Source organism: Natator depressus, chromosome 22 (assembly GCF_965152275.1).
Source record: "Natator depressus isolate rNatDep1 chromosome 22, rNatDep2.hap1, whole genome shotgun sequence".
NCBI classification, from domain to species: Eukaryota; Metazoa; Chordata; order Testudines; family Cheloniidae; genus Natator; species Natator depressus.
The window spans coordinates 9,966,106-9,993,575 of record NC_134255.1 but is presented as its reverse complement, the minus strand read 5'-3'; the positions used below and the strand labels follow the sequence as shown (position 1 = coordinate 9,993,575).

General features: G+C 47.5%; 1 protein-coding gene across 3 annotated transcripts in view; it reads left to right on the top strand.

The window, feature by feature from the left end:
* B3GAT1 (beta-1,3-glucuronyltransferase 1) overlaps window positions 1-27,470 on the top strand; it is a 47,775-nt gene that overhangs the window by 643 nt on the left and 19,662 nt on the right. Inside the window, exons 2-3 of one of the 3 annotated variants that reach the window (XM_074936798.1) lie at window positions 26,896-27,018; window positions 27,154-27,300. In XM_074936798.1, coding sequence (XP_074792899.1) covers window positions 27,015-27,018; window positions 27,154-27,300 — 151 coding nt within the window. In that variant the 5' untranslated portion in view covers window positions 26,896-27,014. Of the gene's footprint in view, window positions 1-25,998; window positions 27,036-27,153; window positions 27,301-27,470 lie in introns of those variants that run through there. The other 2 variants (XM_074936799.1, XM_074936797.1) reach the window with 2 other exon arrangements.

The window sequence follows — 27,470 nt, the reverse complement described above, 5'->3', positions numbered from 1 at the left end:
GCAGAGAATCTGTCCCTGGCGTACCCAGGCTACGTCTCCATTGGCACACCTGCTCCCGGGTCTCCTGTAGCGCTGTGCCTGGATGGCTGGGAAGGTGCGAGGGGAAGGCAGTGGGCTAAGCCTCTGGCCCCCCCCCCCGCCATGCACAGTGACTGTGTGCGCTAGATATAGCTGGGAGAAGGAAGCCAGGGCAGTGGCTGCATCCTTTGGCTCTTTTCTTAGTCGTCGTCCTCCTGTTAAATGTGTGGAGGGGGTGAATCTCTTTCATACTTACCGGCTCTGGTGCGAGCCAACTTCTGGACTGGCTTAAAGGAAAAGCTTTCAGAGCTCTCTTCCTTGGAGGAAGACATGGGGAAAAGGGATGAGCCCTCCTCTATTGAGGAATCTGCAGGGCAAGTTATGTTTGGGGGCAAGGAAGAAGGGTGTTTGGGATGGTGCGTGGGGGGGGAAGCCTGGTAATGGATAACTAGATCTCTCTTTTTTTCCTTCGGGCCCCTCTCTCTGTGTGACTCATTTTCTGGGTCTGTGCTCCTGGAAGTCATATATCATCTCAGGCAGAGCAGAAAGTGCAACTTGAAACAGCAGTGGGGGAGGAGGTCACTCAGTCCAGCCATTTCTAGGCGAAGCATTGAAATAACGTTTATGGGTATGAAACCCGACTGGACAAAAGCCCAGGAACTCCCCATTTTGTTGGGAGTCCCTAATTCGATTTTCCGTGCAGAGATTATTGCAGCGGCAAGGGGTATGTCATGCTGTATGCTACCCCCAAGGGCAGTTCAATAGGACTCCAGTTTGGGGGGCGCTTGCAGTTAGTTTCTCGCACATGACTTGATACTAAGGGCCCAGCATAGTGGGTGTAATGTTTCACCAACTCGGAAGTGGTGTTGAGTGTGATAATTGCTTCAAGACAAATGTAGGGAGCTTAGTTCAACACTTTTTAGACTCAAAGGGACCATACCAGTCTATTGTATAAATCTGTAATCACTTGTGTCTGTGCAGTGAGCGTCACCAGCTTGTGTAAATGCAGGAGGAGTGCTGTCTAAATTCGAGGCTATGGGATGGGATAAATGCACAGTGACTAATCTTTGCTCACACAAGTAAGTTCTTTTAAGTCAGTGGGCCAAATCTTGTCTGCTTTGCTCATGCAAGTACTCCCATTTACTCACTGGCATGAGTGAGGTGGGTAAGATTTGGCTCAGGGGTTATATGAGTAAAGATTACTTATGTGAGTAAGCGTAGGCAGGATTGGGCCCAAAGTGAGAAAGGGGGTGGGGGAAATCCTCAGCGAAAAAAGTTCTTGAACTTTCCATAGCAACCAGTTTTCAAACATGGATGAGTTAAAACTACTGCCCAGTGGCTCTGCTTCATCCAGCATAATGCCCAGGTCAGGATCATCCTTCAAACAGATGCCAGTTAAACCCAATGGAAGCTCCATTTTCACTGAGCAGTGCTGAAGCATCAGGGAGGAGGAGGGTCTGGCAGTGAAGGGGTTAAATAATTGAGCTGTGCAAATGAGACAATTATACCACAAGGGTCCAGTCCTTGGTATGGACTGAGGGCCCAGGAAGCAGTCTTTAGAGTGCCAAAGGGGGACTTGAGCTAGAGGTTAAAGGCAGTTGACCCATCATTTTATTTTCCTCTTTTATACTTCTTGAACCCTGAGTATTGGTTGAACACACGTGTGTGAGGGGGAGTGTGTCTGTGCATGCATATGTGTAAATTCATCCTGTGGCTGGTGGCTCAGAGCAGGTTTTCTTTTTTCCACCCAGTTGAGTTACAAATCCCTCTAAAAATAGGAGCTCCTAATGAAATGCTGTCAGACCTTCCAAGGTAGCGGTGTGAACTGGAGTCATTAGCAACCCAGCAGCCATCCTAATGAGAGCCAGCTTCCTCAATACCATGATATGGGGGCAAGGCTGATGTGAGCCGGGCTGTGGGTGCACCGACTCCCACACTCACGTTTTGTCCGCGCATCCATTCCTTTCCGTGTGATGTTTCCAGGCAAGCACTTAACTGCCAGCAGGGGAACTGCAGGGTTTATTAGGATCTGAGAAGAGCTTTTCAAGGGCCTGATCCAAAGGTCTCAGAAGTCAATGGAAGGCTTGCCATTGATTTTTTGGATCAGGCCCCATGTGTAGGGAAAGACACGGGAAAGGAAGGTGCCTTCAATTCATAATTAAAACAAAGAGAAGCCCCCCACCAACATGAAGGAGGGAGCAAGGAAGCTAGTTCCCATGCAGGAACATTTGGGGTGGGGGAGCATTTCTCAAAACCTCCCAAGGCAATAGTGAAGATCCCCTCCCCGGACCACCGACTGTTTGGGTTCTGAATGCTGGGGGGCTGGGAGGGTATGTTTGATATCGCTCTGTGCTTATGCATTCCCAAGGCAAAAAAATTGCAGCTCCCTCTGTTAGAGTTGGTCTTGCACTGTTCCATGACCATACAGGTGACCAATACCAGGATGGGAAGGGGCATTCCTGTCCCCAAAAGTGCAGGAGCATTCGTAACACTTGGAATAGCCTCCCACTTCTTGTGCGCCCCAGGTCTGATCCGGTGGTTCAGTTCTGTTCTTGTCCAGCCCTCATCGCTGTAGTAGCAAGTAAGACTCCCATTGGCTACCATGAGTTCTGGGTCAGGTGTCAAACATTCTCTCCTTTAGCAAGAAATCCTCCGTACTCTCCTGTGTCCTCCTGTCTCCACACCCCGACTTTACCTCAGTGTTGTTCCCGTCTTGTCTTTGTCTTTTGTTTGATCCGAGGCAACAAGCTCTTTGGAGCAAAGAGAGTACCTCACGTGCTCTATGCAAAGGGCCGTTTATGGCGCAGTACAAGGAACGATTATTTGTGACAAATAGTAGCAATAACTGGGGAGAGCTGCAGTTACCATAATGATGGATGCAACTCCTTTGTGGGGAGAGGAGAGAGAATGCCAATGTGACAGAGAGAGAGATCAACAGGGGGTTTCAGACACATTTGCATTGTGGAGAGCTCACTGTTAAACAGAAAGGGGGATGGTTTTTAAGGGGAAAGTGGATTTTTCTCAGCTGTCCTTTGAAGCCTCATTTTAAGTGCACTAAATAAGCAACAGCGGAAGCCTGGGGAAGTGGAAGGAGCTGGCATCAAAGGGACACTAGGGCAAATATTGCATTCTGAGGAGCTCTTGGTATTTTTTATTTGTGCTGGACCTTTTGCAAGGCCCTTGTGCTCTGTAACTCCTGTCCCTTCACTGCCAGCTCCAGAGAAGTTGGACAAAAGCCAGTTTCTCTCCCAAAGCCTCCTTCAGTGAGTAGGTTAAAATCGGAGCGAAGAGAGGGTGCAATATAGTAGCTCGCACTGTGTCGCTGCCCATTTGTCCTGTGGTGATGAATCAAGTCCCAGAGCCTGGCTGAGTTCCAGGGTTTCTTTTTCCTGTGGACTTGCCAGAGGTCTTTTTTTTTTTCTTCCCCACCCCCCTTTTGGACACTTCATCCCTCTATCTGCATCCCCTTCTTTCAGGGTAAAGGCCTCTGAGGCATTCTTTCCCCACCCCTTCATCCAGAGTCCTCCTTCACAGAGAATCAGGCATTTGCTCTGGGAGCCAGGAGGGGCTAAAGCTATAGGAGCCTTGCGTTTGAAGGGGGTATTTAAAAGCATAGAAAAAGTCCATTATCCGGGGCAGGCAAATGGCTGGTGAGGTAGCCTGGTTATCTTGTAACTGCAGGATCTTCCTGTTAAACGTCTGGTGCTGGCTGCTTTTGGAGACAGGCTACTGGACTAGACGGGGCATTGGTCTGATCCCCAGCGATGCAGGAACATTTGGCAGGGTTTCCTTCTAGATCTGTGTGTCTGCTGGGAGCAAGGTTCTCTCTTAGCAGAAAGGTCAGCAGCATGGGAGCTTCCTTGGTCCCCTTTCTCTGTAACGTGCAATTTGTCTTTCTGCATAGACCCTGAATCAGTTAGTTGTCTTGGATCCCCATTGTCTCTCCACTCCCAGGGATCAGGCTTCCAGAATATACATCTGGGACAGAGAAGCGGGATGATCTTTGCCAAGGGAAGGCTGCAAATGAAACATCCCAAAGCATCTAGGTCAAATTCATCCTCTCAACCCAATAGGAATTTTGCTTGAGCTAAGATTGGTGGGTGGGATTTATAATATCTGCATCCCAGTCTAGCTACCCACTCTGTCTCCATCGCTGTAGCATCACAGCGCTTCGCCATAGCTAATGACTATATCTCCCCGCATCCCTTAGTGGGAGCTACACACCCCAGGGGTACTGAGGCACAGAGAGATGGAGTGACTTGCACCAGGTCACGCAGGTAGTGACAGAGCTGGGAATTGAACCCAATTCTCCTGAGTCCTTGTCCTGTGCCTTAACTACAAGACCATCCTTGCTCTCCTTGTTAATTCATAAGCAATAATGTCGTGCTGCACTCCCTCCTTTGACAGTTAATATTAATTCTGCATCCTGGCCAATGCAGGATTATTCCCTGTGCATTCTATCCAATCTAAGTTTGAAAAGTGCCAATCAAGGGAGATTTCACCTCTTCCCCATGGGTGACTCTTCCGCAGGCTCCTAGACCTCATTTGCGGGAAATATTTTTCCAACAGTCAGCCTAAATCAGATCCATTTCTTAAAAGCAAACACTGCTTTACACAGTGTATAGTCAGCCGTCTGTGGAATTTGCGAACTCAAACACAAGCAGCTGGGATTTTTAAAGGGGCTGCCTAATTTACAAGCAGTGATATAGTAGGATAGATTCTAATCTCATGCTTCAAAGCATCATCTGAATATGGGAAGTCATTTCCTTGCATTGTACAACCGGACAGGGGAAGGGGCATCTGAGAAGCATCGGATATTGGCCCTGCTGGAGGCAGGATACCAGATGAGCTAGCCCAGTGGTCTGATTCAGAAGAGCAAATCCGGTGTCCTTAATAACTCTTGAGATTCTTGCTCTTCCCAATAAGGTTCTAACTGGCTGTCCTCATGTTCTCTTCTTGACTGAGCCTATCCTGGCCATTTGGGCTCTCAATAAAAGGTTCTGTAATGAGGAATTCAGCAAAGATGACTTCCTGTGGGCACAATGAACCTGCTGCTCTGGGTTAGTCTGGTCCAGAACTTGGGAGTGAGCTGCTCATTCTCTGCAATCCCTCCCCCGAGTTTCTCCACACTCCACCTCCAGAGCAGGATGTGGTACCAAACATCCCAAGGCTCTGAGCCCCAGAACCTTTGCTGACCAGGACTCTGTGACATGTTGATGTGCTTCACTGTGTCCAACATCCTCTCTGGAGTGCCTCCGCGCTTTCTGCACAGCTTGCAGTGTCACTGCCTGGAGTGGGTAGGGGATAGACCTGTTTTTAGCCTAGAATGGCAGGCCAGGGCTCTAAACTGCAGCAGAGGGAGTGTGTGTGTACAGCACTCTGCTTAGTGTCCAGTCTAGTGCATCCTTAATGCTCTAATATGTTCACCAGGGTGTGAATCACATACACACAATAGATTTTCAATTAAACTTCCTTGGGGCCACAACAGCTCTCTGCTGCCACCCAGATGAGCCTCTGTGCCCACTAGTTAGGTGTCACTCCCCCAAATCCCTGGTCAGACAAGCCTGCTTATTGCTCTGTTTTTCTCTAATTTATATGCTGATGTTAAGTGGGGTTGTTTTTTTCCCTCCCACTGGTTCTAACTTGCTGCTAAACGGTTGCACAAAAGTCCTCAGGCACAGCCCTTCTCCTGGAGCTGTGCCATCGCTGCACCCCTTCTAAAGATCCTCAGATAGCAGGGCCCCTGATAACCATAAGCGTGAGAGCTGCATTATCCACTCACTGTGGGCAAGGTTTTCAAGTCCGTTTTGAAAGGGAGTGGAAGAAACGTGAGGTGGTGGAGGAAGCAATTATCTAGTGGCTAGAGAAACACACATACACGGCTCCTGAATTCTACTGCCAGGTGTGCCACTGATTTACTGTGTGATCTTGGGCAAGTAACTTTTCTCTCCCTGACTCAGTTTCCCTATATGTAAAATGACGATACTGTTTCCCTACCTCCTAAGGGCGGGGGGGAGGGGGTGGAAGAATTAATTTAATGTCTGTAAATCATTTGAGAGCCTCAGATGAAAGATGCCATAGAAGGACAAAGTATGTATGAATTGGCGTAGGAAAATCCCCCTTGTAAAGAAGTTTTATCTAATCTGGACGAAACCCACCACGGAGAGATCTGGAGTTAAGACCCTGGCAGGGCTAAGACTGCTCCGTCATCCTATTGGTTCCTTAAGTATATGGACAGCGATTTCCAGAAGCCATTAATATAGTGTCTTCTGAGCAGTATGGTTAATTTAATAATTCATTCAGTATGTCTATGGAAGATCAGCAATTCTGACAGGTTGTCATTAGATAGCAGGCTTTTCTGTATCTCTGATGTCTTTGGTCCATAACCTCAGCAAATTTAGTTTTTCTTGTTTCTTCCTTCCCTCCATCAGGAGAAATTAAAGAATTGCACTAGATGCCCCTAGTCAGAGTTGTTCACCCAAAGGTTTATAGACAAACAAACATAAGCCCATGTGTGATCACAAGCACACATAGTGACAAGCACCTCCCACACACATCCACATACATAAACACATTGACATATGCCCTTGCAACATGCATCCCCTCAGATACGTTTAGATGTGCACACTGTGACACATATATGTACGTGTACTAGTGGTTCTGCATGCATGCACACACCGCAGTGCACCCCATGCATGTGTTTGCACATACACTCGATATATAGACACACACGTGCACATTGTAGCCTGCATGTCCAGTCTGTGATCTGCAGCTCTCTCACCGAGAAATGCAGACACAGAATCCACCCGCCTTCTCTCCAGATGCCTCATCCTGCCTCTCTGCTAATGGAGGGTTTCTAGACTCTGAAAATTCCACCACTGGGTGTTGGGAACCATCATGTCTTTCAGCAATTTGCCAGCTGCTGCGCCCGAGGCCCTTGTTCACAGCCAGGCTAATGCAGAGATTGTGAACGCGCATCGATGCAGTTTCAGCCTTCCCAAAGGGATGAACAGGAGGTATTTAAGGTCTCCAACTGCTACGGGGAAACAAGGCTTTATAGCTGTCTGGTCAGCGGTCCTTTTTAGTGAGCTGGTGATGAGAGAGTCTGCCCTGTGCTCTGGAGACCCTGATCACAAAGGCAGGGGGAAGCTCCCAGTCCCAAAACCCGCTCTGGGCATCTCCCCTGGGTGATGCGCCATGCTCTGCAGGCACAGACTGTGGGTGACAGTTCATGGTAATGAGGGTGGAAGCAATGCTCAACCCAGGTGGGAAAGAAGTGGAAATCCACCAGCACGTGCCAACTCGGCCAAAGGAGAAGAAACAATCCGATTCTAGGATAGAAGGGCAGTTGTGCTATTCATGTAGAACACCCCAGCCAGCAGGAGCTATGCTCAGGGCAGACTAACCCTAGAAGAGCTGGTTACCCTTTCCCCTCAGGTACCGATGTCCACCAAAGGCAGGATTCAGGGTTTTTGGTGGGGCAATCAAATCTGGTTTGGTGTTTGTTAGAAGGAAAATGAGCCCCCTTTCCTACAAACCTAGTTGGCTGAGGCAGCCTGGTCCACTCGCTCTGCCACCTTGCAACTTTGGAAATCGTGGGGAATATACGTATAGTGGGTCTTAGACTGGAATAAAGGGTGAAACTGCAGCTCAGATGAAGTTGGACAAAGCTGTTTGAGCCGTATGCTAGGGTGTTCGCGTTGGGCTTCATATTAAATCCTCTGCTCAGGCAGGCCTGCTACTTTGCTATGGACAGTTCCCCTGCAGGCGGGTGAGACCAAAGCTTTTGTAGGAAGAATCCTGAGCTGCTATGAGTATTTTAAGAACAGCTGATGTTTGTTCTCAACAGGAAAGGGTTAATTGGTCACTGCTGACCCACTGCAAGCTCTTACTCGAGTCTGTAATGATAGTTATTGTTTGTTTTTTACAGTAGTGTATCAAGGCCCCAACAGAGATGAGGGTGCTAGGTGCTGTACATACACACGGTTCCTGCATCAACGAGCTTAATGTTCATAGAGAAGACAGACAAAGGAAGCATCATTGCGCCATTTTACAGATGGGTAACTGAGGCCTAGAGAGGAGGTGACTTGCTTGACGTCACACCGGGAGTCTATAACAGAGCCAGGAATTGACCCAGGCCTCCTCAATCCCAGCCAAGTGCTTTACTCACAAGACCATCCTTCCTCTCAACGTGCAGAGCAGGGTTTCTTATAGCTGAGTGGAGCCACTGTTCCTCTGGCACGACTTGAGGATGAGACCAGAGAAAGGGAAGGTTCATTTCTAGGAATTTTCTCCTAGCTCCAGGCTGTAGTTTCTCAAAAGGCAACGAGAGCACAATCGCAGCTGGATTGACTGGAGCAGTGTTGATACATGTTTAAAAGGCTGTGCACTCGTCAGCTTCCGCCACTGGAATGTACTGCTTCAAATTATAATTGGGAATAATCCCTATTTAACCCTGGGCTGTTACAGGCCAGTGTGCTACAGGGCCCAGGGGGGCAAAGTTCTCACTAAGTCCCTTATTAAAAATCCCCTCCACTTATTACCCCTTAAGCTCTGTCATCCCCTCTGAAATACCAGCAACCAGTTCTTTATTTCATGGAATGCGGAAACTTGAGTTTAAAGTCCTGCCCCCAGTACCCAGCCCATGCAGTCTCATGTACAGAGCTGGGTTGCAATAATCCTTTGCTGTCGTAAAGCGCCCCTCACCAGCGGAACGTGGATGGCTTTGCAATCATGTTAATTACTATTATTATCCCCATTTTAAAGATAGGAAACTGAGGCACACAGAACGATGTGACGAGTCAGAAATAGAACCTAGGAATCCTGGCCCCTAACTCCCTGCTCCAACCATTTCATTACTGTACAATTGTATAATACTTTGCATTACCTCTACCATTAGTTACAGGAGCTTGATACTCCTCTCCTTATCTCAGCTGTTCTGCAAGATGTTGGTTCTTAAGCATCTCTGCAAGCAACGCAGTCTTTTCCCCTCCTTCCTGGACTCACACCAGAAAGAGCTAAGGGTGCTAGTCCAGGGAAGGAAAAGGCTTGACTCAGCTGGTTTTCCTTGCCTTCCGTCAACTTGGAAAGAGACCAATGATGAAAGGCTGGACTCTGAGGATCTGGTCTGGATTTCATGAATGGATGGATGCACAGAGCCAAGTGGGATTCTGGGGGGATTTGGATGCCTGCTCCAGGATTTGTCCCCCGCGCAAAGGGTTTATAACTTTTGCAGCATTATGGTAACCTAAAACCAGTACAATTCAGTGCTCAATCCAGCTCTCAGGGAAGTCAAAGGCAAAACTCCTATTGCCTTCAATGGGAACCATGATCCCATCTAATCAATGTAGTTCTTGATTTCCCACACTTTCTCTCTGGCTGTACAAGTGCATCTGAGCTAGCCAGGGCAAAAGAATTTTTATGCACAACTGTGAGTGTGTAATCACGTGCATATGGATGTGGAGGGGCTGAGCAAGCCGTAATAGTAACTCTGGCTCTGAGCAGCCCTTTGCAGCCTATTGTATGGAAACACAAAGTGACAGTGGACTGAGTGCCTGGGGTATCTCGCCCTGGGCTTGTCTATAAATATCAGCATGGCTCTGAGATGGTCCAGCTAAACTCTTAGCTTTCTCATTTGCTCTCTCCTTCCCCATCCGCTTCTCTCTTAAGCCTCCAACTTGCAAAAGAAACACACGCATATATTTATCCGAACACCAGTGACCCTGTTAGAGGCAAGGCTATAAATACCGGAGGTGACCCTGCACGTGCAGATACAGGGAGAATCCAGTTGCTGTGCGAATGGAAGGGGGAGAAATGGGTGTAGAGCCCTGGAGAAGAGACTGTGGGGAATGCTCCTGCTTTGGCCAGTGGGGGACAGACAAGGATTTTTCGATCTTAACGTCTGTCGAAGGTGGTGCATCAAGAAATAGGGAGCGAGACCAGCTATGCTGAACCACTGACATCCCCACTGAAGATAGGACAAAAAGTAATGCGCATAATCTTTTTAACTCTCAGGGTAGTTAGGCTCTGGAATAGGCTTCCAAGGGGGGTTGTAGAAGCCCCATCATTCATTGGAGGTTGTTAAGAACAGGTTGGACAAACATCTGTCAGGGATGGTCTAAGTTTACTTGGTTCTGCCTCAGTGTCTCGGGATGGACTGGATGACTTCTCAAGGTCCCCTCCAACCCTACATTTCTACGGTTCTGTGCTCGGTACTGGAGACCCACACTTCAGTGCATCTCAGGGGTGATTCTGATGGGAATTCCGATTCCATTCCTTTCCAGTTACTTTTCTTGAGCAGCTTTGAGGCGCAGCTGATTCCTACATGACTAACCCTTGAGGTTCTCACTGCTGGTCCCCTGCTATTTCCCTTCATTGCCAAGTCCTTCAAGCACAAGCAGCAAGTATCTAGCCGAGAAGGGGTGGGGTGGGGATGGTTTTGTGGGGTGTCAGGCAGAAATATCTGAGTATAATGATACATCAGGGCAGAATGTTGGCTCCTCAGCACTGGGAAGGAGCTTTCTGGGGCCCAGTAGATGCAGCTCCTTCTTCTGCCACCAGCCTGGCAGGGAGAAGGAAAACCATAATAAAAGGTGCCTTTCTACAAATAAAATGAAAGCAAAAAGTCAGTGGGATGGGTGTCAGCAGGCTCAGTTCGTACCACTTGCTGCTCGAGCAGTTGCCTGTGGTGCCCATAAGTTGTTGTGGCTACTACCGCAAAAGAACCGTAACGAGCTGCTGTGTGCATGCCATTGCCCTCTGCCAGATGCAAGAGGCTCTGTACTGTTAGCAGCTGATGGGGATTCTCATGGCGCTCAAATGTTTGGGGGTGCTGTAGCTCTGGCAGTAGGAGGATCAGGGTTTGCTGTTGCCCTGTCCACAGCATACAGTATACTGACAGCTGTGAAGCCCTAGGTGACAACAGATTTGTTACAATAGTTTAATGCCTTCAGCTCCTCTTCCCCCTCCAATTTATCTTTTAATAACACTGCCAGGATTATTTTTCATCTCTGCCTCACATGCCCCGCTCACTCCACGCTTCACCCGGCAGTCCTTTCTGTCTCACCCGGACCGCTCACACAGCAACGCTCTAATGGGAAGAGACACCGTCGGCTGCAGTTAATAACTAATGTTACAGACTGAGTCGTTCCTGCTATGTGGGAGTTGCAAACTGTTCAGCAAGCCAGAGCTGGGACCCCATTCTGAGGGTTAAGAGGATTGGTTCTGATTTGGGTCTGGGTCATGGGCACTCCCATAATGCCAGTACTTCATCTATAGTGCTTTCACCTGTGGATTTCAGAGCACTTCCTAAAGCTGCCAGTGTTGTTTAGAGGTGGAGAAACTGAGGCATGGAGAGGAGAAGCCACTTGCTCAAATAGGAGTCAGTGGCAGGGCTGTGATGAAACCCAGGCCTTCCAACTCTTATCCTGGTGCCCTCTCCACTGAAAAGGCAGCATGTCTAGAACAGGTGAAAGGAAATGCTTTTTTTATACAATAAGTAAGTGACTTGAGAGAATTTGCTTTTGCAGAATATTGAAATAAATCTGTGGGCATGGAGGGATTTTATGGCTCTATGTTGCACACTATGGTCACTGGGGGGCCTTCATCACAGCAGCAAGGCTGGCACTCGGATCCTCCTTTTCAAAAAACTCCTACCCCTGCCACTTGAGCTAAAAGAAAATCTCCATTTGCAGTCTGAGGCCGGTGAGCACTTCTGATCCCACCAGTAGAGGACAATGGTTCTCCCTCTATTCCCAGCTGCCTCCTGTGCACTGGCTTATAAATTGAGACAAATAGCTTAGTGTGTTTCGTTTTGCTTTTAAAGTTCAGTCACTTATAGGAATAATATCTGCAGTGTTGAAGGGTAAGTGCTTCAACTCTCATGCTTTAGGACATTTGCTGAGGTAAAAAGAAATTGCCCACCCAGGGTTAGTATTGCACATTGAGGTGCATTATGCAGGAGTGTACGCTTTCCAGCATTAGCCACTCTGAGAGTCTGCTGACCACTATAAGAGGCAATGTTGCTTAGTGAATAGAACACTAGACTGGGACTCAGGAGACCTGGGTTCTATTCCTGGCTCTGGCAATGGTTTGCTGGGTGACTTTGCAAGTCACTTCCCTTCCTTCTGCCTCAGTTTCCCCATCTGGGAAATGGGGATGAGGTGTCAGCAAAGCACTTTGATATCCATAGATAAAAAGCACTATGCGATATATTTTATTATTATTGCCTTCTGGTAATTGAACTTGCTATGTGAGGACCTGCACTTCTCCCTCTTCCAGCTATGCTGAGTGGGAACTCATCTAGCCTGGTTCATCTACTCTAGGGCTTCCCAGCATTTCCTGTTTTGGGACTGTTACAAGAGAAAAAGATGTGGGACCCTCCCTACCACTGAGCCATAAAGAAAGGGAGAGTGGTTGTAACCCCCTGGAACCCGCACTGAGGGGATCACAACCTCTCAGCTGAGAGCCCATGCCCTACTCCATTTAACTTCTGGCTGGTGCAGTCAGAGTGGTCCGTATGGGCTGCTCAGCCTGTCTCCTCTCTCCCCTTCAGCAGCTGCCCCCTATATTTATATCTGAGTCTGGTTCTGACCCAAAGGTCTGGCTTCTCTCTGGTTTCTCTATTCAAGGAGGGTCAGGTCTGCATGTGGGGAAACCTGTGGTGGCTCCAAGCTGTGAAGCGAGCAGTGCTGGGTTTGTTCTGTCTCCTACCCTGAAGTGATGGATGTGGCAGTGATGGAGAAACACCTTTAGTGGTGGGAGGAGAAGGGGAATCTTCCCTTTCCAGGTCATTGTCCTCTCCCAGCAGTGCCTGCCCTTGGGTGAGTAATGGCCTGTTGCCTGCCTGGCACAGCCGTGGTAGGATGGTGACAGCCATAATAATAGTGATGTAATTTGCCTGTTGATCTGAGATGTGCCATAATTACTGCACGATTACAATATTCTTACACCACACCTTGCAGTCCCTTACGCTCCCCAAGGGCTCCTCTTGCTCCTACCTACCTCACACGACCCACAGAATTTGATCTGCTCAGTTAGCATTTGTCACATGCTCTGCCTGTCTGTCTCTCACTGATGTGATTTAGTGATGCTCCTGCCTGGCATGCCCATGGCTCCTCAAATGTCCACCCAGAACTGTGCGACCATCTCCCATCATTCTGTCTGCCTCTAAACTTAGTCACAGGGTGGGCTCTGCACACGACTTGTAAAAAGGATGTTGTTGGAGGTGGGAGCTGTGGTTGGGTACAGTGAATGGGGTTGTATAGCCATGAGCAGGGATAGGCGAGTTGTCATGCTCCTGGTTAGAGCTCACATTGCTTCTGGGTTGGGGTGCTGGATGGTGCATGTGCTCACTGGCTTTCGCAGCTCAGACAGTGGAAATGTTGGCTTAACTCTGTCTCCCGCCTTCTCTCGGGCTTACCTTTCCTTGTCCTCCTGGACAGAATCCTAGAGAGAACCCTGGACCCAAAGGACAGAGCTGCACTTTGTGCATCAGGGCTGAGGTTGGTTCTCAGTCAGTATCAGTTTGGGGTAAATTACCCTCATCGTGTGTCTTTGTTGCAAACACCAGCTTGGTACAAGTCTTATTGCTCTGTCACTGACATCCGTTTCAGGACCAGTTTGCATTAGTATCTGTACAACTGCTGAATCGGGCCCACTAACTATTTGAGCCTCACAATCCTGGTCCCTAAGGTAGCTAATTAGTCTCTTCATTTTGCAGATTCATAGATTTCAAGGTCAGAAGGGAACATCAGATTATTCTAGTCTGACCTCCTGTACATCACAGGCCATAGAATTTCATCCAGTTACCCCTGCATTGAACCCAATAATTTGTATTTGGCTAAAGCATACCTTCCAGAAGTATGTTCTTGTTCTGAAGATATCAATAGATGGAGAATCTCCCACTTCCCTTGGTAGTTTGTTCCAGTAGTTAACCACCCTCACTGTTAAAAATGTGTGCCCTATTTCTAACCTGAATTCGTCTGGCTTCAACTTCCAGCCTTTGGTTCTTTGTTATGCCTTTTCCCTGTCAATTAAAAAGCCCCTTAGGACCCAGTATTTTGTCCCTGAGAAGGTACTTGTATACCATAATCAAGATAAAAGAAGCCGAGGTACAGGGAATCAAAGTGATTTGTCCAGGGCCATGTAGGGACCTACCAAATTCACGGCCATGAAAAACATGTCATGGACTGTGGAATCTGGTCTTTTGGGTGCTTTTACCTGATACTATACAGATTTCACGGGGGAGTCCTGACCCAAAAGGGAGTTGCGGGGTGGGGGTGGGGGTCACATGGTTATTTTAGAGGGGTTGCGGTATTGCCACCCTTACTTCTGTGTTGCCTTCAGAGCTGGGCAGCCGGAGAGCGGCGGCTGTTGGTCAGGCACCCAGCTTTGAAGGCAGCACCCTGCCAACAGCAGTGCAGAAGTAAGGGTGGCCAGGCCATACCATACCAGGCCATCCTTCCTTCTGTGCTGCTGCTGGCAGCAGATCTGCCTTCAAAGTTGGTTCCTGGCCAGCAGCCACCGCTCTCCAGGTGCCCCGCTCTGAAGGCAGCACCGCCACCAGCAGCAGCGCAGAAGTAAGGGTAGCAGTATCACAACCCTGCCTACAATAATCTCTTGCAACCCCCCCCCATCCAACTCCTTTTTGGGTCAGGACCCCGACAATTACAACACCATGAAATTTCAGATTTTAATAGCTGAAACAATGAAATTTATGATTTTTTAAATTCCTATGACTGTGAAATTGACCAAAATGGACCATGAATTTGGTAGGGCCCTAGGGCCGTGGAAGGAAGCAGAGTCACAGCCAGGTGTAGAACTGGGGTAGACACTTCATTTGAAAATGGTCCGTCTATCTCTGAAAGCTGGTTGAGCTGTATAGCTAGTACATCCAGTGCCAGGCACTCCGACCTAGAGTTTGACTAGGACCCAAATTTTCTCTCCCTGAGCCAAGCCTGAATAGCTGGGCACAAGGGGGTTCATGTGGGGTGGGGGAGAAGGAGTCCTCTTTTTTTCAGGCCCCAGAATGGCAAAGGAGCCACTCTGCTTGGGACTGTAATAATAGCTGCTGGTGTAGCCCTGTCAGGTGGGGTGGGGGAAACAGCCTGGCCTGGTCCCCCTTGCTGCCAAGGTTGAAGGGGGCCATTCTGTGGAGCATGGCTTCTTGGTGTGCAGGGGGCATGGACTTCCTGTGTATTGGAACCCCACTGGCTCCTAGGGAGGTGGGGTCCGTCACAACCACCATGGAGAAAGAGGGGTGAGGAGAGACAAGGCAGGCAATTTAAAATGACACCACGACCCCTTGTTTCCAAGCGGACGGGTGGGTGGGTTTATGGCTGCACTAATGGATATGGGACTGTGAGCAGGGATTGATCGCACTGTAAGTTGCTGAGTTATTGTTGGACGTTGCGCTTTTTTTTAACCCCCTCCCTTCACTGTGCTGTTTAAAAAAATCAATGCTAATCCCTTGGTCCCATTAGTGACTTGTACAGAGGTCACCTCCTGGCTCCCTCTATCCCTCCTCTACCCCCGGACTAAACAGGGCTTGGAAGCTGAGCCATACCTTTAAAGAAACCATCCAACAGGAGTATGAGCCAGGGATCTCCTCTGGCCATAAGCTCTGGTTGGCATTGCCTGGTGCCCACCTGCCAGTGGGGTATTCTGCTGTTCTCCTGACTTCAGCCTGTTCCTCAATCCCAACCAGACTGCAGGAACTGGTGTTTGTGACTCAGGGGCAGCGCTGGTTCCTCTGAAGTGGTGCTGATAATATATGCCCCCAGCATGGTATCAGGAGGCGCTTTGATGCGGGAACTGGTCTTGCTCAGACATGGGGGTGGGCATTCAAGTCCCTGTGGCTCTCTCTGCATGGGTAGGATGCAGTAGTTTTAACCCAAGGGTTCTAGTTGTTAAGGATTGACAATATGCTCATTTTGGAGATATCCTGCCTCCCAGAATTCCACCTGCATTTTCAGCGGATATGGCCTTCCTCTTTGTTTCCCGCCTTGATCTGTTGAGTGTGTTGTTGACAATGCTCCCGTTGTCCCCAGATGCAGCCACATTTCAGTGGCATACAAAGCCCAACGCTTTCAAAAGTGACTTGATTTTGGGTGGCTCAGTTTTTCAGTGACCAACCTGACACCCCTCAAAAGGGTCTGAGTTTTCAGAGTGCTGAGCCGCCTGTCTTTTGAAAATCAGGCCTATTCTAAGGGGCCCCAGGTTGGCCACCCACAATCACTAGTCTCTTTTGGAAAATGCTTGGCCAAGGTCTGTAACGCAGCTCTGGGATCCTTCAGGATGAAGGCACCAGATAAATGCAAAGTGCTGTTAACCTGCTCCTCTACTCACAATAGGAGAGAAGCAGGTTTCTCACTATTCTCATGTTACAGCCAAAGTGCTGCAAGGTTTCATGCTTTTTCCTTTTAAATATTATATTAGAATCGGGTTATTAATAATTTTTAAAATAGAGAAGGACTCCTTTTCTGTCTGGTTTCAATAATTAAAAATAAGTACTGACACCTCAGATGCAGGGGCTCGCACACTGAGTTAGCAGGATGTTTTCCAGCTGACGTTCACAGTAGGGAAAGGCGTGTGTGGGAGAGATGTTCAAATGGCTCTGATTGCTGAGCAGGGAAACAGGCCCTGCAGAGGTCCCTCTGCCTCTCCCAGCCACTGAGTCAAATGGCAGGGCTGTGTGGGAAGTGAGGAATTTCATCTCCATGTCTATAACTGAGAACATAATGCAGATCCATCTGGGAGATAAAACTGAGGAATGTGGAGCTCTGGGTACAGCTCCCGTCTCCTGCTGATTGGCTCATAGTCCCCAGTGTCTTTAGGTGGGCAGTGGCTCCTGGGATTGTCTGCTATCCATGAAACTGCTGAGGAGTCTGGAACCCAACAGCATGGAAGGAAGGATTCTCGGGTCTCGTTTGTCCACTGTGGGGGGAGACAGAGAACTCAGTGTCGCTTCCTAATGTGGGGAGGTTGGGGAAAGGCTGTTGCCCCCGTTTCCTCCATGGATCTCTCCTACTCCCCACTGGTGACTTGCAGAGGCCCTGGCATCGTGACAGAGTGAGAGGCCCAAGAAGCACTGGCAGAGCCATGCCAGCAGCACACATTCAGCCAGCAGCGGGTTGTTGGCTCAGCAGGAACTATTTGGTTTAGTCTCTATATGTCTCCTGCTCTCTTGGGTCTGTGCAAGGCTTGTCTCACAAGGAAAGGCACAGCAAGTTTTCAGGGGCTGGATCTTAGCTGGAGGTCAGTCTCAATAATTCAATGCAAGATATCAGCAGTGACCCTGGCATGGGTAAATCTGTATAAAGACAATTGCACTTTTCATCCACAGATCTCAGTGCACTCTACAAAGGAGGTCATTATCCCCAGATAATCGGTTTTACAGATGGGAAAACTGAGGCACGGAGATGAAGAGGTTATCTTGCCCGAGGTCATCCGTGGGCTAGTGGCAAAGCTAGGAATAGAATCTAGGTCTCCTGAGTCCCAGTTCACTGCTCTATCCGCTTCCCCCACCCCAAAGTGAATAAAACGGTTGTGAGAACCAAAGGCTAATTAGGGGGAGCTAGTCAAGCTTTTAGCTTGTCTGGCTAGTATCCACCCAGGTCCTTAAAGACTCTTGACCCACTTGCTTATTGCAAGAAATGTTTCTTGGTATCAATTTATAAATTTAATTAAAACTCATTAAATTAAAATCAAGAAAACATTTCACCAGAGGTAAAATGTTGTTGTTACTTACTTTGAACCAAGAATAAAGGCCAACAGCTATCAAATCAAGGACAAATCAATGAGTTACACTCATCAGGAAATAAGTTAAACCATCACATTAATACTCAAAATAACCAACCCTTATAGATTTTTAAAGAGGATTCGAAGAAAGTGGCTGTCAGTTTGGTTATAAATCCCAGCAAAAGAATTTGATCAATGTCAATCAAATCCTATAACTTGGAGCTGATTAAATGTCTTAATACTGAAACCAAATTATTATCTCATGTCTGAACCACCATCTCAGAGCCAGTTATAGAGCTGCCTTCTTGGAGTTCTATTCCTGTGCTGCGGCTAACCCTTTCCTCCCACCAAGAGAGCTATTAGCAATACAGACCTGAACAGAATAGCATCATTTTGACAACTCTTGTTTACCAGAAATTCCAGGTGACAATATCAAATCCCTGAGGACTTTTAAACATAGAACACAGAACACACTGAAACTAATAGTTCTTATATCTAGGGCCATTTTGGCCAGGGAACTTCTCCTGGGGCCTTCCCTGTGTGGACTTCAGGAGTGCTCACACACCCATGCGTGTGCATTGCTACACTTCCACACCCTAACCTTAGAGAATCTAAACCAGGCGTTCTCAAACTGGGGGTCGTGTCCCCTTAGCGGGTCGCGAGGTTTTACGTGGGGAGTTGCGAGCTGTCAGGCTCCACCCCTAAGCCCGCTTCACCTCCAGCATTTATAATAATGTTAACTATCTATTAAAAAAAAAGTGTTTTTAATTTATAAGGGGGGGGGGGTCACACTTAGAGGCTTGCTATGTGAAAGGGGTCACCAATACAAAAGTTTGAGAACCACTGATCTAAACAGACTGGGGCGACTCCCAGCTAATAAAAACAAAGGACAGCAGTGGAAAAAAGGAAAGATACTGAAGATAAATGGGGATTTGCGAACTCTTCAGCTAGAAGTCTTCTGGACTCTCATGAGGTAGGAGCTGGAACTGTTGGCAAGGAGCCAGACAGTACTATTGTGCTAGAACAGCACTCCTTGCTAACAAACCTTCAGGTGCTGGGAGATTGGTGAGAGGCTGGCAAAACATGTTGGTTCCCGTCTTGACTCCTCTTCCCCAAGATGTCCAGGTCTTGGAGATTCAGAAGCACTGTCACCAGTTTCAGAAAGTTTGACATATAAAAATCTCATAAATATAGCTGATTGCTAAGGTTTTTACCAGCAACCAGTACTCAACATTCACCCATCAGCAACATTAAAAATAAGTTGAACAACTTATGATTAAAGTCATCGGTCTTTTCCCAAACAAGACAATTTACAGTAATCTTTCTATTTGGAAGTGGGCTATAAATCAAACAACGTATCTTCTGGAATTTTCATTTTGATAGAGAGAAGTTACTTTAAACCCTATCAAAATGAAACTCATTTAAAACACAAAATATTTTAACATTTATCTAAAGTCTGTATTCCTGTATATGTTATTTCTTACTCACAGTGAAATTATAGGAACAGGTAGTGTGTTCCAGTGGTCCATCTCACGTCAAAATATACCAAGTAAATATCCTTAAATCAAACTCTAATAAGTTCTCATGTAGACTTCTGACTTTGCCTATCTATACGTTTTGATTACTATTGATGGAAATCTTTTTTGTTGGTTTGCGTGTGTACAGTGAAATCAAAATTTATTGACATTTACAGAGAAAAATTGAGGTCTTCTAAGCCTAAACATAAAGCATGGCTGGACTGGGTGAGAGGAGGGGTCTATATAGTCTAGCATCCTGTCTCCAACAGTGGTCAGTACCAGCTGCTTCTGAGATGGTGCAAGAAACCCTGCAGTGCCAATTTATGGGATAACTGGCCCCTGGGAAAGTTCCTTCCTGATCCCTGTAAATTAGAGGTTGGCTTAAGCCCTGAAGCTTAAGGGTTGATATCCCTCCCAAAATTCTTCTTTTTAAAAAAATATTTTATAAATCTGGATAGTCGTCTTATCCATATACACAACTAATCCTTTTTGAATCCTGCTAAATTCTTGGTCTCAGTGGTGTCCTGTGGCAATGAGATTGCACTTGCTAATTGTGCAATGTATGAACAGGTGTTTCCATAGATCAATTTTGAATTTGTCACCTTTACATTTAATTGAATATCCCCTTTTTCTTATAATAAAAGAATCGGGTGAATTGAAGTTGCCAATCCACCTTGTCTATCCTAGTCATCACAGCACAGGGCTGGGAGTTGGGGCCCCACATACCCAATGCATCGCGGTCGCTGCCTGCAGCACCCCTTAATATTCTACTTCTGGGCTCCCAATACAGCTCTGGGGCTGCTCCTCAACCCCTAGCCTCTCTGCTATTCGAGCCTGGGTCCCTCTGCCCAGTTCAGACATGGTATCTCAGTTCTGTCCTGCAATCCACCCTACTTCTCCAGTCCTGGTCTCCCAGCACAGATCTGATCCACTTCATCCCTGGCCAACAGCCTCTCCTGCTATTCCAGTCTTGGGCTCCTTGCCACAACTCAGCTGGTGTTTCTCAGTCCTGCCCTACAGAAAACTCTGCTAATCCAGCATGGGACCCCTCCTGAACTACGTCTACAAATTCATGGCCAGCTCTGTGTGTTTTGTGATGTGGACAATACGAGAGCAAGTCGGTAGAGATCCCCACAGCGGTTTTATTTGGGATGTGAGAGAGGTTGTGCATCTGGATTTCCAATGGCAAAGGGCAAAGAATTATGACAACACTTTATATAGTGCCCAGGCCACCTTTGGGCAAGATGGTAGACGTGATCCCTGCCCTGAGGAGCATCAAATCGAAATAGGCAGCATAGATAGTTGAGGGGCTATAACAGAAAGCCAAGGACAGACTAGTGGTGATTAGCATCATCACAGTATTATCCTGTTAGTTAAATCTGTCGGTGCCATGTCTTATCATTTTGCTCAGGGCCAGGATTCCCTTCTTCATGCTGCGTGGTAAAATTACTCTGGAAGCAGTTGCAGTGAAATCAGTGGACTTAGCATGGCTTAAGGTACTGCTTGCTAGGCCCCATATCAGCACAGCACTTACTTTAAACATTGGCTTAAGTGCTTTGGTGAATATGTGTAGACTCAAGCATGTGCTTTGCTGAATCAGGGCCATTATAAGTAAGTGTGTGTGCCTTGTTGTGCTACCAGTTGTCTGAGGTGAGTGTTCAGGTTTATAGAGATGATGATGGAAAACCTCACCATTGATCTTGGGCTGCTGGTTCAACACCATAGACTTCTGGCCCATTGGAATAAGTTGTAGCTGTTTAGCTATTGTGGTTGAGTTTGTTTTTCTGCTGGACAGCAGAGCAGCAAGCTGTGAGTAATAGATCATTTGAATCGCTTGACCTGCCTCTAATTCTTGATTTGATTTGAGCTTTGCTTCCTGCATTGTGGTGCATTAGCTCAAGCCTGGGTGCTCCATTACACACCCTCCTGGGATCATTGTAGTACTGAGTTCCCCATCCCCTATCCCACACTCAGGAGAGTCTGAGGTTAAAACTGGCAGCTCTGATTAACCCCCCCATGTGCTTATTATTATGCACTGGCTCTGAGTCCTTTAAAAGAAAGCATGCCTATTCTGTTCTGCTTAATAACTGCACAGTAATTAGCTTCACAATTCTGTTACTGTACTTATAATCACCACCATTAATGTTATGGGGGTTTAGGCAGTAATGGCTTACAGAGTAATTAATGAGCAAGAGGTTTTATTGCTACCTTTATTTTTAGATTGTGTTTTACGGGCCATCTCTGCCAAATGCCAAAATCTCAAATGAAACATCTTCCAGTGACGTTCCCTGCTCCCCTTTTCCCAGTTCTCCCCAATAACCAAACCTGGACTCATCAGGAACTACCTGTTTGATAGCCAATTATCTATATTTCCTGTGTGTTGTCCAGTAGTTAAAGCAATGAGCTGGGCATCGGGGCTGTTTGCAGCTCTGTTACTGACTTGCTGTGTGACCTTGGGCAAATCTCTTAACTGCTATGTGCCTCGGTTATTCCATTTATAAAATGGGAATAATAGTGCTTCTCTAGAGCAGCAGGTGTTGTGAAGCTCAGTTTGCTAATGTCTATGTAGCGTTTTTGAGATCCTTGGATAAATGATACTATTGAAAGGGAAAAATTTATTCTCATGTCATCTTCTGGACTAAAGCTGGATCTTTGGGCTTAAAGTTTATATCTTTGGGCTCCGTCCAGTCCTGCTGAGTTGCAGCATTTTAGTGCCAAATGTGTGATGTAGTGTGATGTTCAACTCCATTGAAGTTTGTGGGTCAGTTCCTATTGTGCAGCTCCCATTGAAACCAAGGGGAGTTTTATCAGTGAAACTGGTCCATTTGCAGTTACACCAATCAGTGAATGTGGTCCATGGAAATTAGAACTGGGAATTACCTTCTAATTTGCCTAATTCATCCCCCAAAGTCATTTTCCATACAAGACAGGAGACTCAAAAAACGTCAATGTAACTTAAAATGTTGTTTGGTGGCAGGGAATTCAGCTCACCTTTGGCCCCAAATGCAAGTTTTGTAAGAAAAGTTATCTTTCAAACTATCCTGTGAATAGAAGTGGTTTGGGTGGAATATAGTGCCTAGCACTGTACAGTGCACCTTCTGGGCCAGCATCCTGTCTGTAACGGTGGCCAGAACCCTACAATGTCAGTTATGGGATAACCTGACCCCAGGGCAAGTTCCTTTCTGATTCCTAGTTGTTAGATGTTTGGTTCATGCCCTGAAGGATGAGGGTTTGTATTACTTCCCAAGTTTTTTGTTTTTGTTTTTAAAAATATATATTATTGTAATTCTGGCTCATCTTCTTATTCAGATAAATATCCAGTCAGTTTTTCAGTCCTGCCAACCTCTTGGCTTCAGTGATGTCTTGCAGCAATAAATAATTTGAATATTTACATAAATTCAATTAAAATGTTTTTATATTAATTTCCTATAAATGTTCCCCCATGCAAACCAGGAAACCCAAACACAACAGCATTAGCGCTGTGCATGAAAAACGGATGGTGAAACTGACAATAAGCCAAATTGCAAATCAAAGCAGCCTTGTTTCAAAAGTTAAATGACAAAGCTGATGTTAGGTAAACTCAATATTTAAAAAAAAAAAATTCTTTCAGTGTTTGTTTATCCTTCAGTTTTGTAATGTACTGACTGTGCACTGCTGCTCCCTACTGAATGGAATAAGAACTACTTCACTGTGTGTCATAGTCATGCTTGCAGTGAATCAAAATGCATTTCTGGGAAAGAAAGGCTTTTCAGCCTGAAAGAAACACTTGTGTTTTGTTAGCTTTTTTGGGGCAAAAAATTTCAAATTTTTTGTTTTGTTCTGAGTTGAAAATTTGTTTCATTTCAGTTTTCAAAAACCCAAAGAGCAATATTTTATCTTCATTTTTCACAGTGAGGGTGGAAAACCCACTTTCTCTTCTCCCCTCCCCTCTTTAGTAGAAGGATGTAAAAGGGAAAGGGTGGGGGGGAACCCAAACCTAAAACTGAAAACCAAAAGGAAACAAATTTCTATTTTGAACTTTCATTGAAAAATAAAACTATTCCATGGAAAAATTTCAGCTGACATGAAAAATGGTCATTTCTTTTGAAAATTAATGTTGTGGTTTTGACGAGCCTGCTGCCAACTAATAATGGAGGGCATCCTTCAGCTCAAGTAGCCTGGGCCTCTTTGGGGGTGCTGAAGCCTTGTGCTTTAGGAGCAGCAGATTCTGAATCACTTCCAGCTGTTTCCATGAGGTGCCATGTGGCCCTAGCGTACAGCACGACAACCACTGCGTAGCATTAGAAGGCACTGGATTGGTTACAACGTGTGGATCACAGTTGATACATGCAGCAGAGTGAATTTCACCTTGTGTTTTTCCAGAGTCCAGTGGGCAATGTGGCAGTGCCACGTCCTGGTGGCCATGAGGAGCCTTGTTTAAATCCAATGCTCACACCATTTCCAACTGTCCCAGATGAATTCATATAATGTCCTTCTCTCAGACTTCACAAGGTAGTCTATAAAATCAAATTACTTGAATAGTACCGAGCAAATGTCTTCCCTGTAGAATGAAAGACAAGGAGTGTTTTGAATGTTGGCAGGCAGCTGAGGCCACAGAAATGTGGCATAAAGGCTACAAGCTGGTAGCCCAAAGGGACCTGTCCAGAAGTGGGTACCCAGCCATCACTGCCCTTCAGTGGGGGAGTAGTGAATATTGTCTGACTGCGCCCCTCTGACTTGGTTTTCTGAATCTGAATGATAAACATTAGCTGGGGAATTCCTCCAGCAGGTGGATTCTTTCATTCCTGTGTCAACCCATTGGCTAAAGGGAAGGAAGCAGAAGCAGGCTGGCCCAGAGGTGCCCTTCCCTAAACCTAGTGAGGCTTGGGGTACCCAACCAGAGCAGTGGTGCATTCTCCTTGCTCTGCTCTGCACGTGGCTATCCCATTCTAGGAGGACCATTTCTTCACTATCCTCTGGTCCTGTTATGCCCTTTCCAGCCTGCAGTCCTATTATTATTGTGGTGATGCCTAGGAATCTCAATCAAGGATCAGGGCCCCATTGTGGCAGGTACTGTCCTGACAAGAGACCTGCTGCCATGTAGATGCACCTTCTAAGGCTAGAGCACTGAATTCTGAAGTGCCCGCCTTTTGCCAGCTGCTGTCCATTGGCTCTCAGAAGCTCCTTAGTGTGTCCGTTTCTCCTCCTGCTTTCCAGTGGTACCAGCTGTTGCTCAGTGGATTCACAACATAGGTACTCTACTGAGCAAGGAGTTCAGTCCCTTGAGAGCCGTGCACCACAGGAGCTGTCCATTGGATATGTCCCGTGGAGAGACTTTAAGGTTGTATTCCGAAGAGCAGATGCTTTGGCTATGTAAGTGGGTGCAGGTCTTAGGGTTAATGACCCCGGAGCTCTCTTCCCTGTGTTCAGGAAACCACCAGGGCAAGAGGATGAGGCCAGTTGGGATAAGACTTGATCTCCCCAAGGTGCTGTCTGCGCGGGGGGACTGCCAGGACCCAGTCTGGCTTAGGAGCCAGCCTCTGCTTGTGTGAAAGGGAGATCCTTTCTGGCAAGAAGCCTCCCTTTGTCCCTGGGGTATGTTGTCTGGACAAAGCTGCTCTCTCTAGTGCTGAGAAATCTAAGCTGAAGGAGGCACTCTCTGAGCAACTAGGAGCGTGTTTGGCCACAAAAAGCGCCTCCTGGACTCCACCTTGGAACCGGGTTGTGAAAGCCTTTTCCTGTTGGTTTACAATGATGGGGCAATGGGAAGCTTGATTCCAATAGATGAGATCCTCCACCACTGGCTGCAGCTTTCCTGATCCTTCACAGGCCCCCTGAGTGTTATTGGGCTCTGTCCTTTTCCTAATATATCTACTACCGGGCTAGGTGGTGACTTTGATTATACAGAATGCGTCCTGTGATAAGATGCTTGAATGAGGCCTAGTGTGTGTGCCATAAGCCCTCAGAAGGGCATGGTACTTTGACAGAATGGACCTGCAGATCAGACCAAATTGTTCAGGACATTGCAACATCTTTGGAATGTACAATAGCACATGTCCCACCAATGAGAAATCTTTGGATGTGCAGTTTATAGCCTGCATACAAGCATCTGTAGATACCCTAATGTCCCAGCACAGTGTGTGTGTTTGCGGGGGGGACGGGACAGAGGACTCCCCTTCAACCTAAGAAGTGAGCAAGGTGAGGGCTCCAGAGTACAACAATGAAGGAGAAAAAGACAAATCGGAGGTTTTGCTATGTAGGCAACTATTTTCCTGAACCCAGGGCAACTCACCCTGTATCAGATCCTCCCCCGCCTTTGGCTAGGATATTCCCTGGGTGCCCCCTTGTCACCTGCAATGCAGGGGTTTGTGTGGCTGGCTAAGCCATTCCCCCCAGGGAGCGAGTGCACTAAACCGCTTTCTGGGTTTGCAAACTGTCCACCCTGCATGTGCCGGCTAAGTGCTGTACACTGCTTGCCAAGATAACACCCAGATAAAATACAGTCTGCTTAAAACTTGTGTGTGCTTCTATTGAATCAGACTAAGCCAGTGTGGCAGCTTAATATACTTCAGTCCTGGCAGTTCAGAGAGGGAAGAAATGAATGCAGAGCAAGTCTGCAGGAGGACCGGAGGCTGTGGGAATAGGTTCCTCCAGGTGGCCGAAATGGGAGTTGGAGGGGTTAGGCGATTTGCACTGGGGTTGTTCTAGTGACATGTGCAAAGTAACCCATGGCATTGCAGCAACCTCCCCAATAGCATTTGAATGAAGATCTCCCATCAGATGGGGGTAGCACTGGATTCTTTGCCAAGCCCTCCACCGGGCAGAGAGCAGTGCAGTTCAGTGGTCAGAGCACAGGACTGGGAACCAGCTCCTGCATTCTAAGCTTGCCTCTACCGCTGGTTTATATGTTGGGAAAGTCACTTAATCACTCTGGGTCTCTGCTTCCCTGCCTGTACAATGGGAGCAGCACCTCGGAGGTGGCTCCTGAGGCTTGCTTAGTGACAAGAGATGCTCTGAAGATGTAAAGGTCTAGTTATTGTCCCCTCCAAACTGGCTAGTGCCTCCCACTGGCTAGGGTACTCCCGTATTTCTCCTTTCTTCTGTGCAAAGCTGGGAACAGTTACCATACAGGGGTGGGGAAGGTTGGCCTTTTTCTCACTGGCCAGGCCCTGCTGCTTGGGCCTTTTAGAGTTTGCTAGTAGCAAAGCAGATTGAAAATCTGCAGAGGTCAGAACGTGATGTGGCTGTTTACAGCTCACGGAGGTTGGTGTATTGCTGCAGGGCTCCTGTGGGAGAGCAAGAGGCTAATGCAGGCCACAAAGGCAGGTGCCACATGCTGGATATGCTCTGGGATCCATACACACACCTATTTGCCTAAAGCTCATGCCCAGGTGCCCATTTCTCACCTGGGGGAGGGCTCAGAGGCACTACACTATCTTCTTGGAAACCGGAGCTTGCTTGGCTGCTCTGGGGCATGGGAAATGCAAAGCCCTGAACACCCAGACGACTCTTTTCCTGCCTCCCTGGCAGCTCCTCAGGCTCCTTCCTCCCAGGGAGGACTTGTTAGCACCAGGGTGTGTCCCTGAAGGGCAGCTGTTCCCAGAGCTTCTCTCTGCCTATTCTCCTTTGCTTTGTGTTTCAGGCTTCCTTCCTGATGGGTTCCTGAAGCTCCCACCAGTGGCTCAGGCTACGCCCCGTGAAAGCACTCCCTGCGTGGCCTCCAGCCCGTGCAGCCGTTGCGTCTCCGAACCTGCTTCTGCAATGGGTGGGTTGTGAGCACTGGTAAGACCTGCGAGCCGTGTCGCCTTTGCTGCTCTCTCTCTGTCCTTGTTCCTTCTTGCCCATTTATTTCTGTTCTCCATGTGCTCTGCTGTTCTGTCTCTGGGGTTTTCGCTGTCAGGTAATGAGGAGCTGTGGGTCCAGTCAGTCTTGGAGATGCCGAAGAGAAGAGACATCCTGGCTATCGTGCTGATAGTTCTGCCCTGGACGCTGTTAATCACCGTCTGGCACCAGAGCACCATTGCTCCGCTGCTTGCAGTGCACAAGGGTGAGAGAAACTGACCAGCCCATGCCACATCCCCATGTCTCATTCCATCCCTTTCATGACAACCATGCTCATCTCCCCCTGTGGCCCATGCTCAGGCAGCAGCCTCCCCTGCTCTGTTACAGGGAAAGCCCAGAGCTTGGGGGGTTCTTGCTAATCATCAGTCCTGTGGC